Source organism: Amblyraja radiata, chromosome 18 (genome assembly GCF_010909765.2).
Source record: "Amblyraja radiata isolate CabotCenter1 chromosome 18, sAmbRad1.1.pri, whole genome shotgun sequence".
Lineage (NCBI taxonomy): Eukaryota > Metazoa > Chordata > Chondrichthyes > Rajiformes > Rajidae > Amblyraja > Amblyraja radiata.
Genome location: NC_045973.1, coordinates 21438751 through 21455060, shown reverse-complemented (window position 1 = coordinate 21455060; position 16310 = coordinate 21438751). Strand labels below are relative to the sequence as shown.

General features: G+C 43.8%; 1 protein-coding gene across 2 annotated transcripts in view; it reads right to left on the bottom strand.

Annotated features, from left to right (window-relative positions):
- The window catches only part of srgap3 (SLIT-ROBO Rho GTPase activating protein 3), a 190716-nt gene that overhangs the window by 76957 nt on the left and 97449 nt on the right, over positions 1-16310 (bottom strand). For both annotated transcript variants that reach the window (XM_033036793.1, XM_033036794.1), the window contains exon 3: positions 14518-14680. In XM_033036793.1, the coding sequence (XP_032892684.1) occupies positions 14518-14680 (163 nt within the window). The remainder of the gene's footprint in view (positions 1-14517; positions 14681-16310) is intronic.

Sequence of the window (16310 nt, the reverse complement as noted above, 5' to 3'; positions counted from 1 at the left end):
TGCACAGGGTCGGCATGGTGGCGCAGTAGTAGAGTTGCTGCCTTACAGATCCAGAGACCCGGGTTCACTCCTGACTATGGGTGCTGTCTGTGTGGAGTTTGTATGTTTTCCCCGTGACTGTGTGGGTTTTCCCCCAGGTGCTCCAGTTTCCTCCTACACTCCAAAGACAACCAGGTTTGTAGGGTATTTGGCTTCGGTAAAGATTGTAAATTGTCCCTGGTGTATAGGATAGTGCTAGGTGTTTGGGGATGCTAGTCGGGGCAGACTTGTAAGTGGTGTTCGAAAATCCACGCTGCCTCCATGGTTGTGAAATACTCTTCCTAGGATTGTGGTAAGGAATTTGACCTCCACAACACAGAGAGCTACAAGTCCCTTGGTGTTAACATTACCAATAATCTGTCATGGTACACTTGGCAATAATAAACCTATACCTAGAACATGGCTGAACCTGGACTCGTGTGAAGATACTATCCATCAACAAGGTGGAGTCAAGGACACCTTCCCTGGTTGCACAGGCTCCAACATTAGGGGCGTCTTGGCCAAGAGGCTAAGGCACTGTTGACCAGACAGAAAAATGTGTTTGAAGCTCTGACCATCGCACTTCTGGAATTCCTTCTGGAATGTACCTTTCAGACTTGATTGATCTGCATTCATGGTGGTGTGGAAGGTGTAGCTACATTGAACAAAAAATGTCACTGAACTGTGTCGACATTCTTATGCACTCTCAGGTAGATGCTTCTGACAATGCTGCCATTTACTACCCATCACTAATTGGCCTTGAACTGAGGAGGCAGTTAAGATTGGAGTCACCTGTAAACCAGGTTGGATAAGCATGGCAGATTTCCTTCCACGGAGAGCACCAGGCTGGTTTTTTTTTGCACTTACAGTGCATTCAGAAAGGATTCAGACCCCTTCACCTTCTCCACATTTGTTACGTTAAAATGGATTAAATTCATTTTTTTTATCATCATCTACACACAATACCTCATAATAAAAAAGCGAAAACAGGTGTTCAGAAATTATTGTAAAGTAATTAAAAATATATAACAGAAATATCACATTTACATAAGTATTCAGACCCTTTGCCATGACACTCAAAATTGAGCTTCCGTGCATCCTGTTTCCATTGATTATCCTTGAGATGTTTCTACAACTTGATTGGTTCACAAGTGGTAAATTAAATTGATTGGACATGATTTGGAAAGTCACACACCTGTCTATATAAGGTCCCGTAGTTGACAGTGCATGTCAGAGCTAAAACCAAGCCATGAAGACAAAGGAATTGTCTGTAGACCTCCGAGACAGGATTGTGTCGAGACACAGATCTGGGGAAGGGTATAAAACAATTTCTGTAGCATTGCAGGTCCCAAAGAGCAGTGGCCTCTGTCATTCTTAAATGGAAGAACTTTGAAAACACCAGGACTCTACATAGAGCTGGCCGCCCGGCCAAACTGAGCAATCGGGGGAGAAGGGTCTTGGTCAGGGAGGTGACCAAGAACCCGATGGTCACTCTGACAGAGCTCCAGGGTTACTCTGTGGAGATGGGAGAAACTTCCAGAAGGATAACTATACCTGCAACACTCTACCAATCAGGTCTTTATGGTAGAGTGGCCAGACAGAAGCCACTCCTCAGTAAAAGGCACACGACAGCCCGCTTGGAGTTTGCCAAAAGACACCTAAACAAGATTATCTGGTCTGATGAAACCAATATTGAACTCTTTGGCCTGAATGCCAAGCGTCACGTCTGGAGGAAATCAGGCACCGCTCATCACCTGGTCAAACCATACCTACGGTGAAGCATGGTGGCGGCAGCATCATGCTGTGGGGATGTTTTTCAGTGGCAGGAACTGAGAGACTAGTCAGGATCGAGGGGAAATGAACGGAGCAAAGTACAGAGAGATCCTTGATGAAAACCTGCTCCAGAGCATTCAGGACCTCAGACTGGGGCAGAGGTTCACCTTCCAACAGGACAACGACCCTAAGCACACAGCCAAGATAGCGCAGGAGTGGCTTTGTGACAAGTTTGTGAATGTCCTTGAGTGGCCCAGCCAGAGCTTGGACTTGAACCCGATCGAATATCTCTGGAGCGACCTGCAATAGCTGTGCATCGACGCTCCCCATCCAACCTGGTAGAGCTTGAGAGGATCTGCAGAGAAGAATGGGAGAAATTACCCAAATACAGGTGTGCCAAGCTTGTAGTGTCATACCCACGAAAACTTGAGGCTGTAATTGCTGCCAAAGGTTCCTCAAAAAGTACTGAGTAAAGGGTCTGAATACGCATGCAAATGTGATATTTCAGTTATTTCTTTTTAATTACTTTGGAAAAATTTCTAAACACCTGTTTTCGCTTTTTTATTATGGGGTATTATGTATAGATTGATGATAAAAAAAAGAATTTAATCCATTTTAGAATAAGGCAGTAACGTAACAAAATGTGGAAAAAGTGAATACTTTCTGAATGCACTGTAAATGTTCAAGGGTCCAGTTACTGAGAGAGCCTCGGTGCAGTGTAATCAATATAGGACTCAGAAGGACTGAACCTACCTATCTATGTTGAGTTGTTTGGATGTCATCAATGGGCAAGCATATGCTTTCATCAAACCATAACATAGCCTTTTATGTCTTTGCTCACTGTAGCCACTCAAATGAAGACATTTAATGTACGAGGGAACAGACAGAGCCGATCCATTTCCAAGTCTATTGCGATCCAGTTAGATTATGGCTTGTCTGCAACATACACAACCTTGCATGGACGCAGGCATGCGGCGAAGTGGCAGCTGTTTTCACGACCAACATGGGACTTGGATCTGTTTCTCACACAAGACAACGCACTGGTCTTCAATTAATCTAATACATCAGAAAAGGAAACTGGAGTACATCCTAATGCAGTCACAAAATGAATTTACTGAAGTTGATTACTGAATCCATTAATCAAATGATAGATCCTTCTGTAAAGGACCCTGCTGTGATCTCGAACCACATGGACCAAGAATAACCATGTCCTGTTTCTGGTCTGTCCTCTGTTAATTCATCTCCCTACAGAGTAGATGGAGGAGTTGGTTTAATCACTGCAGGACAGCGACAGGCCACGAGTCCTTATCATCAACTCAGAGTCCTGCAGGACAACATGTGCACTCGAGCAACAAATAAGGACAAGTTTGATGTCAGCTGTGATGTTGCCCAGTCCCACCCACCCTCAGTCCACACAGGGGGGGCATTTGGCCAACAGACTAGCCGATGAAAAATGCTTCAGGGAAATGAACTGGGGGAATGCAACTGCTGGGAAAGCTCTGGGAACCAGCACAGGCACTTTGGGCCAAATAACCTACTTCTATATTAAGATAATATGAGAAATAATAGTCAGTCTATTCAACATTATTCTTTAACACTACTGCTTTTAAATGGCCCTCATTAAGGTATTTACTCATCCAGGTAGCAACGGCCAGTAGCATGACTATACAACAGGCAGTGGTGTAAATCTGCCTGTACCTTAACAGTCCATTAACTACAGGTGGAAAATTGCTGCAGAATGCTTCACAAGAGGTGAAAAGAGCAAGTGAATGCCAAGTGACAGAAATAGAAGGTCTGTTGATCGAGAGGCTAGTCAAGGAGCTGCATTTGAAGCAGTTTTATAAAGTTAAATCCAGAACACAGCACCCGGGCAACTGAGAGCAGGTTTCCAGCGATGAACGGGTGTTGGGGCATCGGAGAGTTTTGGGGAGTGGGATAGGGGTGCAGTGCTGAGATGATTGTGGATACTGGAAGGAACAAACCTGAGGCACAGCCATGCCTAACTACCAGAACAAACAGAACAGGAAACAGGCACAGAATATAAAATCATGGTACACGCAGAAATGCCAGGTGCCTGGGATAATTCAGTGCTTGGCCAAAGTTATTTCCATTAGCAAATCCAAGTAGGTCCCAGAATGCAACCTACCATGTAAAATTTCCAGGAAATGGCACGTTATTCTCCAGCAATTAAACGTTTAAGACGGAAAACACCTGTGGCAGAGTTTAAGACGGAAAATACCGAGCAACATCCAAAGAGCTTCAGCAACAAGAATAGTCCATTCAGACCAACTGGCCTGCTTTTCCATTTATCCGTTTACCTGATTTTGCTCAATTTGTCTTGACAGGTATGTCAACAAAAACATTTAACCCCCTAAATCCTGAAACCTCCAGTTGTCCAACTCCTGGAATAGCGTGTGAAAGGAAGAATGCAACAAAGGAGTTGGGGGAAACTCCATTCAGAAGCGGCTTCCAAAGGCCATTTGCTCTCCACCTTCATATGGATTTACCCGCCCCAAATGTATTCGTGGTGAGCTGCAGAACCTGTACCAAGTCCTTACATGGGCGGCACAGTGGCGCAGCAGTAGAGTTGCTGCCTTACAGCGCCAGAGACCTCGGTTCAATCCCGACTGCGGGTGCTGTCTGCACGGAGTGTGTACGTTCTCCCTGTGACCATGTTGTTTTTTTCCAGGTGCTCTGATTTCCTCCCACATTCCAAAGACATGCAGGTTATAGGGTTAATTGGCTTTTGTGAACTATCCCTAGAGTATAGGAGGGAACTAGGGTATGGGTGATCGCTGGTCGGCACAGACTCCATGCGCCGAAGGACCTGCTTCCATGCTGTATCATTAAACTAAACTAAATCTCCATTCCTCTTACAACATAGAAGGCCAGTTGGCCCATTTAATCTATGCCCGGTATAAATCCAATGTAATATATTCTCTCTCACATGCCCATCAACTTCCTTCAGTTCTCGCATTAAAACAGCATAGAAACCATGCTAACCGTTTAGTCCATCTACATTCAACCCATTTGCCTGCATTAGGACAATTCCCTTCTATGCCTATTTGTGCCCTGTCTAAATGCCTCTTAAACATAGTAATTATATCAGATTCACCACTCCCTCTGGCAGTAAATTCCAGAAATCAACCACTCTGTAAAAGACTCACCCCTCGGATCGCCTTTAAATCTCCCAACTCTCACCTTAAACTAATGCCCTTGTTTTCTCATCTCGACCATGAGAAGTGGATGTTGACCATCTACCCTCTCATTATCTTCCATACTTCTATCACTTCACCCTCAGTCTCTCCTAACACTACTAACACAAGGGGCAATTTACGACAGCCAAATAGTTTTCCAATATGTCTTAGGATGTGGGAGGAAATAAATGCCTCTTCTAACAGATTCATATCAGTGCGCCTGTCCCCCCAGATGAAGTGTAGGATCTTCCAGAGGCATCTCTGGAGGTAGGAGTCGAGGACACTGGGGTGTCTGCTGTAGCTGGTCCATACCTCAACTCCATTCCTCAACTAGCGTGGGAAGAAAAATAACTTTGCAGACCAGTAGCTCGGCCCTCACTTCGAGGTCGCAGTCTTCAAAAACTACGAAGCCCGGCAAAAGCCCCACTTGCATAGCAGTCGGTGATTGTCAAGGAAGGCTGCAATGAAGGTGGCAAACAGGAGTGAACTATAAAGCACCCTGGTGTGCAGGTGAGTGGTGGTAATTTGGAGGAGTTGATGGGAATGTGAGATTAATATAGGATTAATGTACTAAGTGGTTGATGGTGGAAGCAGACTTGATGTGTTGAAAGGCCAGTATATGTGTTGTATCTCTCTTTGACTCTAAATCACAGCAGTATTTGACAAAGTGCAATTCTTTTGTTGAAATTGCAGGGCAGAACTTGGAAGAAGGATAATGAAGGCATCCAGAAACAGTGATTGAGACTGGGTCTGATGTATCTGTAGGGGGACTGGGGTGAAAACACAAATGCACAACATGGGTACCCACTCAGCAAGAGTCAAACATGCTCTCCCGCTACATTGATCAGTATTTATCAGTGAGCTGAGTATCGAGGCTATCCATCTACGAAAGGCACCACAGTGAATCTTATAACTGATGCCAACATCTTTCTACAGCTTCAGAGGTCATCAGGTAGCAACAGGGAGCTCTAACACTGTCCAATTCCAAGCTGCCTCTCGGTGCAGAGTGAGTGGCTGGGTGAATGCTGTGGGGGTAAGATCTCCCAAGGAACTGCAGTCAATGACTATCTGGGAGATACTAGCTTCGTGTTCAGTGGTGGGGTCATGGTTCAGAGGAGGTGTCAGAGAGCTGGCTCTGGAGAGGAAGAATGCACAAGCCAATGTTCAGTTAGCAAAAGGCCAGATCAGGGATCAAACATGGGGCATTTATATCTGCACAACCCAGACATAAACGTGATGGAATCAATACAGATTAGGAATTGGCCTGACTCCACTGGGTCTACAAAGCCCAGACATACATTGACTTGGATCAAAGCTGAGCACAGACTGCAAATCAAGCCTGGGGTCTTTTGATTTGCTTGGCCTTGACACATATATATAGTGGGATCAGAACTCAGGAACCAAATCTGGTACTGGGATTACAATATGCATACATATATTCAATCAGATCTAAAGGCAGCACAGACTAAATATCTGTGTCTTCAAGGTCCATATATACGGAAATGGTGACCTGAACTAACTACAGTCCAGACTGGGGATCCCCCAGGCATGTGTTTTTCAGTGTGCCACTGTCTTCTCTATCTGATAGTTTGGAAAGGAAACTGGAGTAAAAATAGCATCTTGCAGTACCTCACCGTCCAAATGACTTTCAATGCAAGTTGACTCAAGGGAGGGATAGAGTTTGCAATCTGGGAGGTTGCCATTACAGTCTGATGTACAAATCGATTATCATACTGAATTTTATACCGTAAAACATAAATTAAGATCAATAGGTAGTGTTTGCTTTCTCCAACTCATCGGCCGGGTCTATCAGTAGCTAGATAACCAGGTCTGCATGAGGCAAGGACAGGGAACTAAAAGTACATTTTCTGGTTGGCATGGGCAAGGCCTATGAGAGGGGGGGGGGGGGGGGGGGTGCAGGAAGTGCATCGTACCCAGGCCCTGAGTCCAATAGGGGGCCCGGGAGCCAAAGGAGGGGGGCTGGGAATTTCCTGAAATCTCAGAAAATGTTTGCATATATTTTGTGAAGACTAGGGGGCACCTCTCATGTTTTGTAATCTGGATTTTGAAATTTGGTGAAAAAAAATCTATTAAAAATCTTCACGAGACAGTGAGGGTGAGACTGATGCTCGAGGGCACCGATTGGATGAGACGTTGGTCAGCAGGCAGTGGGGGGGGGGGGGGAGGTCTGGCACTGGACATGATGATTCAGCGTGCTGATTGGAGGAGGGAGGCTTCAGTCAAGCGATTTCCGCCCATGTGGATGTTGTACTTTTCTTGGGAGTGTGGCATTTACTGGTTCATCTCATTGAATTGGTGATTCAAACAATGGAAACTTTTTAGGACTCATTGAACTGCTGTCCTGGTGGGACACCATCCTTCAGGAACATGTGCTAAGTGTAGAGGAGTCACAGAAAAGGAGTGAGCGGGTTCAAGTTCATTACCTGTCCCCTGACTCACAAAATGAATTTATTGCAGTGCTCGAATCTTGTGAAACAACACATTTTCCTTGAGAGGCAATCTGCAAAGTACTTTGCAGCAATAGTAGATTTCACACCAGATTCCTCCCATATTGAACAAACAACATTTCTTTTGAGATACATACTTTTAAAAGGAACGCAGTATGAGATTCAAGAAAGATTTCTCAAGTTTGCAACAAAAGAGGGGAAGAAATTACTCAGCTGATAAATGACACATTGAAAAAACATGCTATTCCTCTCAGTGATTGTAGAGCTTGAGCCTACGATAATGGAGCAAATATGGCTGGAAAATACAATGGCGCATAAGCAAAAATACAAGAACAATGCTCAACAGCAATTTTTTCACCTTGCGGTTGTCACACACTCAACTTATGTGGAAATGATTCTGATGAATAATAACCCTTTTCGGAACAATTCAAACTGTACCATCTGTTCAGTTCTAGTCCTAAGCGGTGGAAATTACTAAAAAAAACGTATTGGTTGTTCTCTTCATGGTCTTTCTGAAACAAGATAGTCAGATCGTGTTATATGTGTAAAGCCTTTGTGAAGCTCACTTGCCTGGCATTAAATGAGCACTGTAAGACCTCCTAGAAGTAAATTTGACAGCCAAAACAAGAAATGACGTCCATGGAATTTTATTTTATGTGACGTCTTTTGCCTGTGTGTTAATGTCAGCTGTGTGGTACAAAATATTAGCTGGCATAGATATTTGCAAAAAGGTCATCCAAGCTAGAGATGCCACACTGGATGTTGAAATAGCAAACATAGAAAATCTCCTCAGAGATCTGACAAAACTTCGAAACAACTGGAAATCCATGTGGAATGAAGCTAAATAAGTTGCATCAAACCTAAAGATAGAAATAAAACTCTCCCTTAGATGTGGTGGAGTTAGGCGCAAGAGGGCAAGGCTGCATGATGACAGCACACCTGATGCTAACTTGGAGGAAATGAATGACACAGATGATATGCCAGAAGAGGCCTACTTCAGAAAGTGTGTGTTTATGTTTTGGTAGACAATGTTATAGCAGGAATAACTGTCCACTTCAATGCTGTTAAGCAGTTGGCAGAAAATTTTGATTTCTTGTGGAAATATCTCACCATGTCTGAAAGTGATGTGGAAAGAAAAGCTTTATCTGTTTGTATTCTCCACCCCGTCACTAGCCTACTGCACGCCACCACCCACCTCCCCTTCTGTGCCCCTCTTCCCCTTTAACTGCTTCTCCTTTAACTGTGACAGCCAAAATGCAAACTGTAAATGCTCACTGAAAACATTCAAGGCAAGGGTGCCTATTAACTGTACCACATTAATCAATTAATGAGATGCGGCGGGGTAACTCCGAGGAATACCTCCAACAGTGCGGAGACAGTGAAGGAGATGAAAGAGCGACTGATATCAGGCAGTGCCTGATCCTGGAACCTGTCAGTATTTCAATAAGGGATCCTTTGCATATTTTTGATCATTTAATTTCCCCATCACTGGTGAACAATTGAGCTAATGAGCAAATATGGTGATAAGCCTTCAGCCTCATATCATGACTCGGAAAGCTGCAGCTTCACGTCCCACTCCAACGTTCATCAAAGACCTGGGCTAACATAATTGGAAGACAACTGCAAGAGGTTGACTGATTTCAGATGAGATATAAAAGATCATCACTGACCCTGTAAAAGAATCTGCCACATCATTTTTGAAGAAGAGTAAGATCCCACGTTACTAAGATTACAGTCAGGTCTGCATTTTGAGAGTGTAATTAGCTGTAGACAATAGACAATAGGTGCAGGAGTAGGCCATTTGGCCCTTCGAGCCAGCACCGCCATTCAATGTGATCATGGCTGATCATCCCCAATCAGTACCCCGTTCCTGCCTTCTCCCCATATCCCCTGACTCCGCTATTTCTAAGAACCCTATCTAGCTCTCTCTTGAAAGCATCCAGAGAACCTGCCTCCACAGCCCTCTGAGGCAGAGAATTTCACAGACTCACCACTCTCTGTGAGAAAAAGTGTTTCCTCGTCTCCGTTCTAAATGGCTTACTCCTTATTCTTAAACTGTGGCCCCTGGTTCTGGACTCCCCCAACATCGGGAACATGTTTCCTGCCTCTAGCGTGTCCAAGCCCTTAATAATCTTATATGTTTCAATGAAAATGCCCTCTCATCCTTCTAAACTCCAGAGTGTACAAGCCCAGCTGCTCCATTCTCTCAGCATATGACAGTCCCGCCATCCCGGGAATTAACCTTGTAAACCTACGCTGCACTCCCTCAATAGCAAGAATATGCTGAGGCCAGACCAGATATTTAGATGCCTTTTGCAAGGAGTTGTGTGTTTTCAGGGAGTGGTGAGAAAATTGTATGGTTTAAATTGGAGCATTTTGCAAGTGTTTTCTGACAAACAGCTCTAACCCTGAAGTTAAAGTTGGCTTGTGCAACGGAGATACTTCAAGGCATGGGTGTGAATAACTCAGGTAGACACTGCGACAGGTGAGGTCCACAATGTCTGGTGGAAACACCCAGAGACAGACAGATATCATTGCACATGAAATGAAGGGAGAGAGAAGCCAAACCAGCTATTAAAACGGTGCAACCTCCACAATGATGCAATCTCATGGAACTATCATAATATGCATGGGCCGCGGAACCTGGGGGGCTGCAGCCCCCCACACCTTTTTGGCTAGACATGTTTCAGTGTCTCTGGCTTTGGACGAGGCGCTGCTGTGCTCTGAGTAACTGGTCGTGGTTGTTGGAGAGCCGGGGCTGAGGGAGGGATGGAAGCAGAAGCAGCGGTGGGGGCAGATGCGGACGGGGAGCCGGGGTTGGTGAGTGTTTGCGGAGCTGGCAAACCACTCGCTGCAGCTCCGGCCATGGAACAACCTCAGTGCAAGAGTCCCGGGCCGTCGGAGGCGGCCAGGCCTCGGGGCGAAGAGGAAGAGTTGCGCCGCTGCCGTGAGAGTCTCTGCGTCAAATTCGTCCTGGTGACTGGCATGGACCAGGCTGCGGCTCGGTACATCCTGGAGGACAACCAGTGGCTGCTGGAAGTAGGTACCAAGCACTGGGTAGAAGCGATGGAAGTTAGTGGCCTTCAAATGGGGATGGTTGGAGAAAGCATCCTGCTTGCCTGCTAGATTTTCATTCTCACTGTAACTGCAGGAAAAATGTTCCCGATGTTGGGGGAGTCCAGAACCAGGGGTTACAGTTTAAGAATAAGGGGTAGGACATTTAGGACTGAGATGAGGACAAACTTTCTTCACCCAGAGAGTTGTGAATCTGTGGAATTCTCTGCCACAGAAGGCAGTGGAGGCCAATTCGCTGGATGTTTTCTGGAGAGTTACATTTAGCTCTTAGGGCTAGCGAAATCAAGGGATATGGGGAAAAAACAGGAAAGGGGTACTGATTTTAGATGATCAGCCATGATCATATTGATTGGCAGTGCTGGCTCGAAGGGCCGAATTACCTATTCCTGCACCTATTTTCTATGTTTCTATGTAACTTGCTCATGCTTGAATCTCGACCACTTGATATTGAAGCATTCATGCATGGTGGAGGTATAATGTAGTCATAGAGTGATACAGGGTGAAAACAGGCCCTTCGGCCCAACTTGCCCACACCCGCCAACATGTCCTAGCTACGCTACCTGCGTTTGGTCCATATCCCTCCGAACCTGTCCTATCCATGTATCAGTCTAACTGTTTCTTAAATGTTGGGATAGTCCCTGCCTCAACTACCTCCTCTGGCAGCTTGTTCCATACACCCACCATCCTTTGTGTGATAAAGTTACCCCTCAGATTCCTATGAAATCTTTTCCCCTTCATCTTAAATCTGTCCTCTGGTCCTCGATTCACCTACTCTGGGCAAGAGACTCAGTGCATTAAAATGTATATTTCTAATGCATTTTACATTTCTCGAAAGTCTTACTTTTAAAAAAGTAATGTTTCCACCAACATATACCTCCTTTATTAATGTCATGGTTTGATGATTCTTAATTCAAATCAAAATGAAATATACGTCAAAAGGAGAACGCCTACTTTCAAATTACTCTGATTTCTTCCCCGAGCAAAACATAATTTGTATGATTATGCAAAATCAGGAAATGTTATGATTATTTCTTGTCCCTTTTTCCAACTACAAAAAAAATAGCACTTGAAATTATAACACATTTAAAAGTTTTTTTGTTAAATTTTCTGCACTGTGGAAGGCACTGGCGTCGATCCCGGAGGGGGGGGGGGGGGATGGGGGATATATCCTCCCATTGAGGTGGGGGTTGGCCAGTTTTTGGAGGTTGAGCAATAACAAAAATAATAATCACCTGCTCCTATCTCTCATGTAGGCCCAAAAATTGAAATCATACTTCTACAATGCATTAAAACCTGATTTTAATACATTAAATTTCAAAAAGTCCCTACCATGGGAGGGGGGGAGGGGGACTCCCTCACCCTCCCCCCGCTTGGTTGCTACGCTCCCTCACCAGGTACCCCCGAGGCCAGTAATCAGTGATCGCTCAGACCTCCCACTTTCAAAAACGCTCTGCGGGCCCTGATATGAGCTTGAGGGTCTATCACCAGAATACAGTATAAACCCCCAAAAAACACCCACATGAAAGGGTGGTATATCCTCAGATATCTTGCAGATTGCAAGCCAGACAGAGGCCTCAAAGACGTACATACATGCCAGTTCTCCGTCTACCAATAATGGAGAAAAGCTTGACTCCCTGAAGATCCCTATGTCATCATCAACGGGGATTGTCGATGGTGTAATGCCTGACATGGTTGGAGCTCGGCATTATTAGGCCAGTGGAGTCAGCCTCATTGTTATCCCGACCATGGCTACCGATAACTCATCCACCATGCTTAAGCTGCATCTCCATGTTCTGAGAGACACATTACATTTATTTGCATGATACTTAAAGCAGTCAGGAGATTGAATTTCCAGATGCTTGTCTCTTTGCAGCCAGTATAACTCATGGGTCTAGTTGTTCTATATGTAGCCTCTAGATGTCACCACCAGTGGCCGGAGGACGGTCTATAACTGCATGCAAAACACAAAGCGCTGGAGTAACTCAGCGGGTCAGGCAGCATTTGTGGAGGGAATGGATAGGCTCAATTTCAGATTGGGACCATTAAACATCGCCTATCAATTCCCTCCATAGATGCTGCCTGACGCCGCTGTGTTACTCCAGCATTTTGTCTTTTTAACCATATAATAACCATATAACAATTACAGCACGGAAACAGGCCATCTCGACCCCTCTAGTCCGTGCCGAACACATAATCTCCCCTAGTCCCATATACCTGCGCTCAGACCATAACCCTCCATTCCTTTCCCATCCATATAACTATCCAATTTATTTTTAAATGATAAAAACGAACCTGCCTCCACCACCTTCACTGGAAGCTCATTCCACACAGCTACCACTCTCTGAGTAAAGAAGTTCCCCCTCATGTTACCCCTAAACTTCAGTCCCTTAATTCTCAAGTCATGTCCCCTTGTTTGAATCTTCCCTACTCTCAGTGGGAAAAGCTTTTCCACGTCAACTCTGTCTATCCCTCTCATCATTTTAAAAACCTCTATCAAGTCCCCCCTTAACCTTCTGCGCTCCAAAGAATAAAGCCCTAACTTGTTCAACCTTTCTCTGTAACTTAGTTGCTGAAACCCAGGCAACATTCTAGTAAATCACCTCTGTACTCTCTCTATTTTGTTGACATCCTTCCTATAATTAGGCGACCAAAATTGTACACCATACTCCAGAATTGGCCTCACCAATGCCTTGTACAATTTTAACATTACATCCCAACTTCTATACTCAATGCTCTGATTTATAAAGGCCAGCACACCAAAAGCTTTCTTTACCACCCTATCTACATGAGATTCCACTTTCATGGAACTGTGCACAGTTATCCCCAGATCCCTCTGTTCACCTACATTCTTCAATTCCCTACCATTTACCATGTACGTCCTATTTTGATTTGTCCTGCCAAGATGTAGCACCTCACACTTATCAGCATTAAACTCCATCTGCCATCTTTCAGCCCACTCTTCCAACTGGCATAAATCTCTCTGTAGACTTTGAAACTCTTCTTCATTACCCGCAACCCCACCTATCTTAGTATCATCTGCATACTTACTAATCCAATTTACCACACCATCGTCCAGATCATTGATGTACATGACAAACAACAGTGGACCCAACACAGATCCCTGTGGCACCCCACTCGTCACTGGCCTCCAACCTGACAAACAACCATCCACCATTACTCTCTGGCATCTCCCATTCAGCCACTGTTGAATCCATCTTGCTACTCCACCATTAATACCCAACCATTGAACCTTCTTAACCAACCTTCCATGAGGAACCTTGTCAAAGGCCTTACTGAAGTCCATATACACAACATCCACTGCTTTACCCTCATCAATTTCCCGAGTAACATCTTCAAAAAATTCAAGAAGATTAGTTAAACATGACCTTCCAGGCACAAATCCATGTTGACTGTTCCTAATCAGACCCTGTTTATCCAGATGCTTATATATATTATCTCTAAGTATTCTTTCCATTAATTTGCCCACCACTGACGTCAAACTAATAGGTCTATAATTGCTAGGTTTACTCTTAGACCCTTTTTTAAACAATGGAACAACATGCGCAGTACGCCAATCCTCCGGCACTATTCCCGTTTCTAATGACATTCCAGCATCTGCAGTTCCTTGTGTCTCCATTATAACTGCATGCAGTTGTGCAATGTGCAATCCCACTTGGGATGGAAACTCAGAAACTACTGAGTGTGATTTTCTGTTTCTTGGAACTTAAAGGTTGATAGCCAAATGATCATAAATACTGCTATTTAATCTGTCATATTATTAGTCACAAACACTTTGAACTGAAGTGAAAACAGAAAGTGCCGGGGATAATGATGAAAGTTCATTGACCTGAAATGTTATCTCTGTTTCTCTCTCCCTAGATGCTGCCTAACCTGCTGAGTATTTCCAGAAGTTTTTGTTTTTACCTCAGATTTCTTGTGCTTCTTGCATCTACAGTTCTTTCGGCATTTCGAAGTAGTAAACTGACCTTTTTAAAGAGCCGTATGACGTCCTCACTGATCTGCGTTAGGCGGACGATTATGTTGTTGGTGTAGATGTCGTTGAGGGTGGCATGGTCCTTGCTCTCCCGCCGTGTCTGATTGAGCACCAAGTACCAGCAGTTCACAGGTGACAGCAGATGTTGGTCTTTCCTGAGAATCAAAGAGACACAGTCTTTGTCATTGTTTATTTCACTCAGCATTCCACCTTGCGATTCAACCAAGCCCCACTGGCCTCCGCTTCCATCTTTAACTAATATCAACCACACAGGCAGGGCACAGCACCTTCAAAATTCATTTTTTTTCTTAGGTTCATGCAGGTATAATGACATATAAATATAAAAACATAGAAAATAGGTGCAGGAGTAGGCTATTCGGCCCTTCGAGCCATTCAATATGGGAGAGAGCAGATGCATTGCAGATGAAGTTTAATGTGGATAAATGAGATGTTATCCACTTTGGTATCAAAAACAGGAAGGCAGATTACTATCTAAATGGCGTCAAGTTGGGAAAAGGGGAAGTACAACGGGATCTGGGGGTCCTTATTCATCAGTCTATGAAAGTAAGCATGCAGGTACAGCAGGCAGTGAAGAAAGCGAATGGCATGTTGGCCTTTATAACAAGAGGAGTCGAGTATAGGAGCAAAGAGGTCCTTCTGCAGTTGTACAGAGCCCTAGTGAGACCACACCTGGAGTATCGTGTGCAGTTTTTTGTAAGTGTGGGACCAAAACTGGCAGAAGAAATCGATAATCCACAGTCAGAAGAAGGAGAGGGGAAGGTTGTGGATTTGTTAGACAGCAACCCAAACTCAATGTTTTTGAAAGCAGCTGATGAAAAGGAGATTATTGACATTGTTAGTAATTGTAAGAATAAAAGATCTACAGACTAGAATGACATTGATATGGCTTTAATCAAGGTAGTCATTGGTGTAATTGTTAAACCCTTAACTTATATTTGCAATTTATCTTTCAAAACTGGTGTATTTCCATGTAAAATGAAAACTGCCAAAGTCATCCCACTATACAACGCTGGAGACAGAAATCAATTTACAAATTACAGGACGGTGTCGTTACTCTCTCAGTTCTCAAAAATATTAGAAAAACTGTATGTAAGTAGATTAGATAACTTTATCGAGAACCACGAATTGCTAGTTGATAGTCAATATGGATTCAGGTCAAACAGATCGACATCCATGGCATTAATGGAGTTAATTGACGACATTACCAGTTCTATAGATAACAAGAAATATGCAGTGGGTGTATTTATAGATTTGAAAAAAGCATTCGATACAATTGATCATCATTTGCTAATCAAAAAACTGGAAAAGTATGGAATCAGAGGGGTTGTACTAGCGTGGATGAGAAGCTACATAAGTAAAAGACATCAGTTTGTGCAAACAGGGGACTGCAAATTAACATGCTTAGAAATAACTTGTGGAGTCCCACAGGGGTCGGTTTTGGGCCCCAAATTATTTATTTTGTATATTAATGATATATGTAGGGTGTCAAACCTCTTGAAATTTGTGTTATTTGCAGATGACACTAATATTTTCTGTGATGGGGACAATTTGCAGCAGCTTTTGGAGGTGGTCACAGCAGAAATGAGTAAACTAAAAACATGGTTTGATTTGAATAAATTATCATTAAATTTAAACAAAACCAAACTTATGCTGTTTGGAAAACACAAAATAAATACACAAGTAAAAATAATGATAAATAATGTTGAAATGGAAAGAGTGTATGAAAATAAATTTCTGGGTGTGATTCTTGATCACAAAATCTGC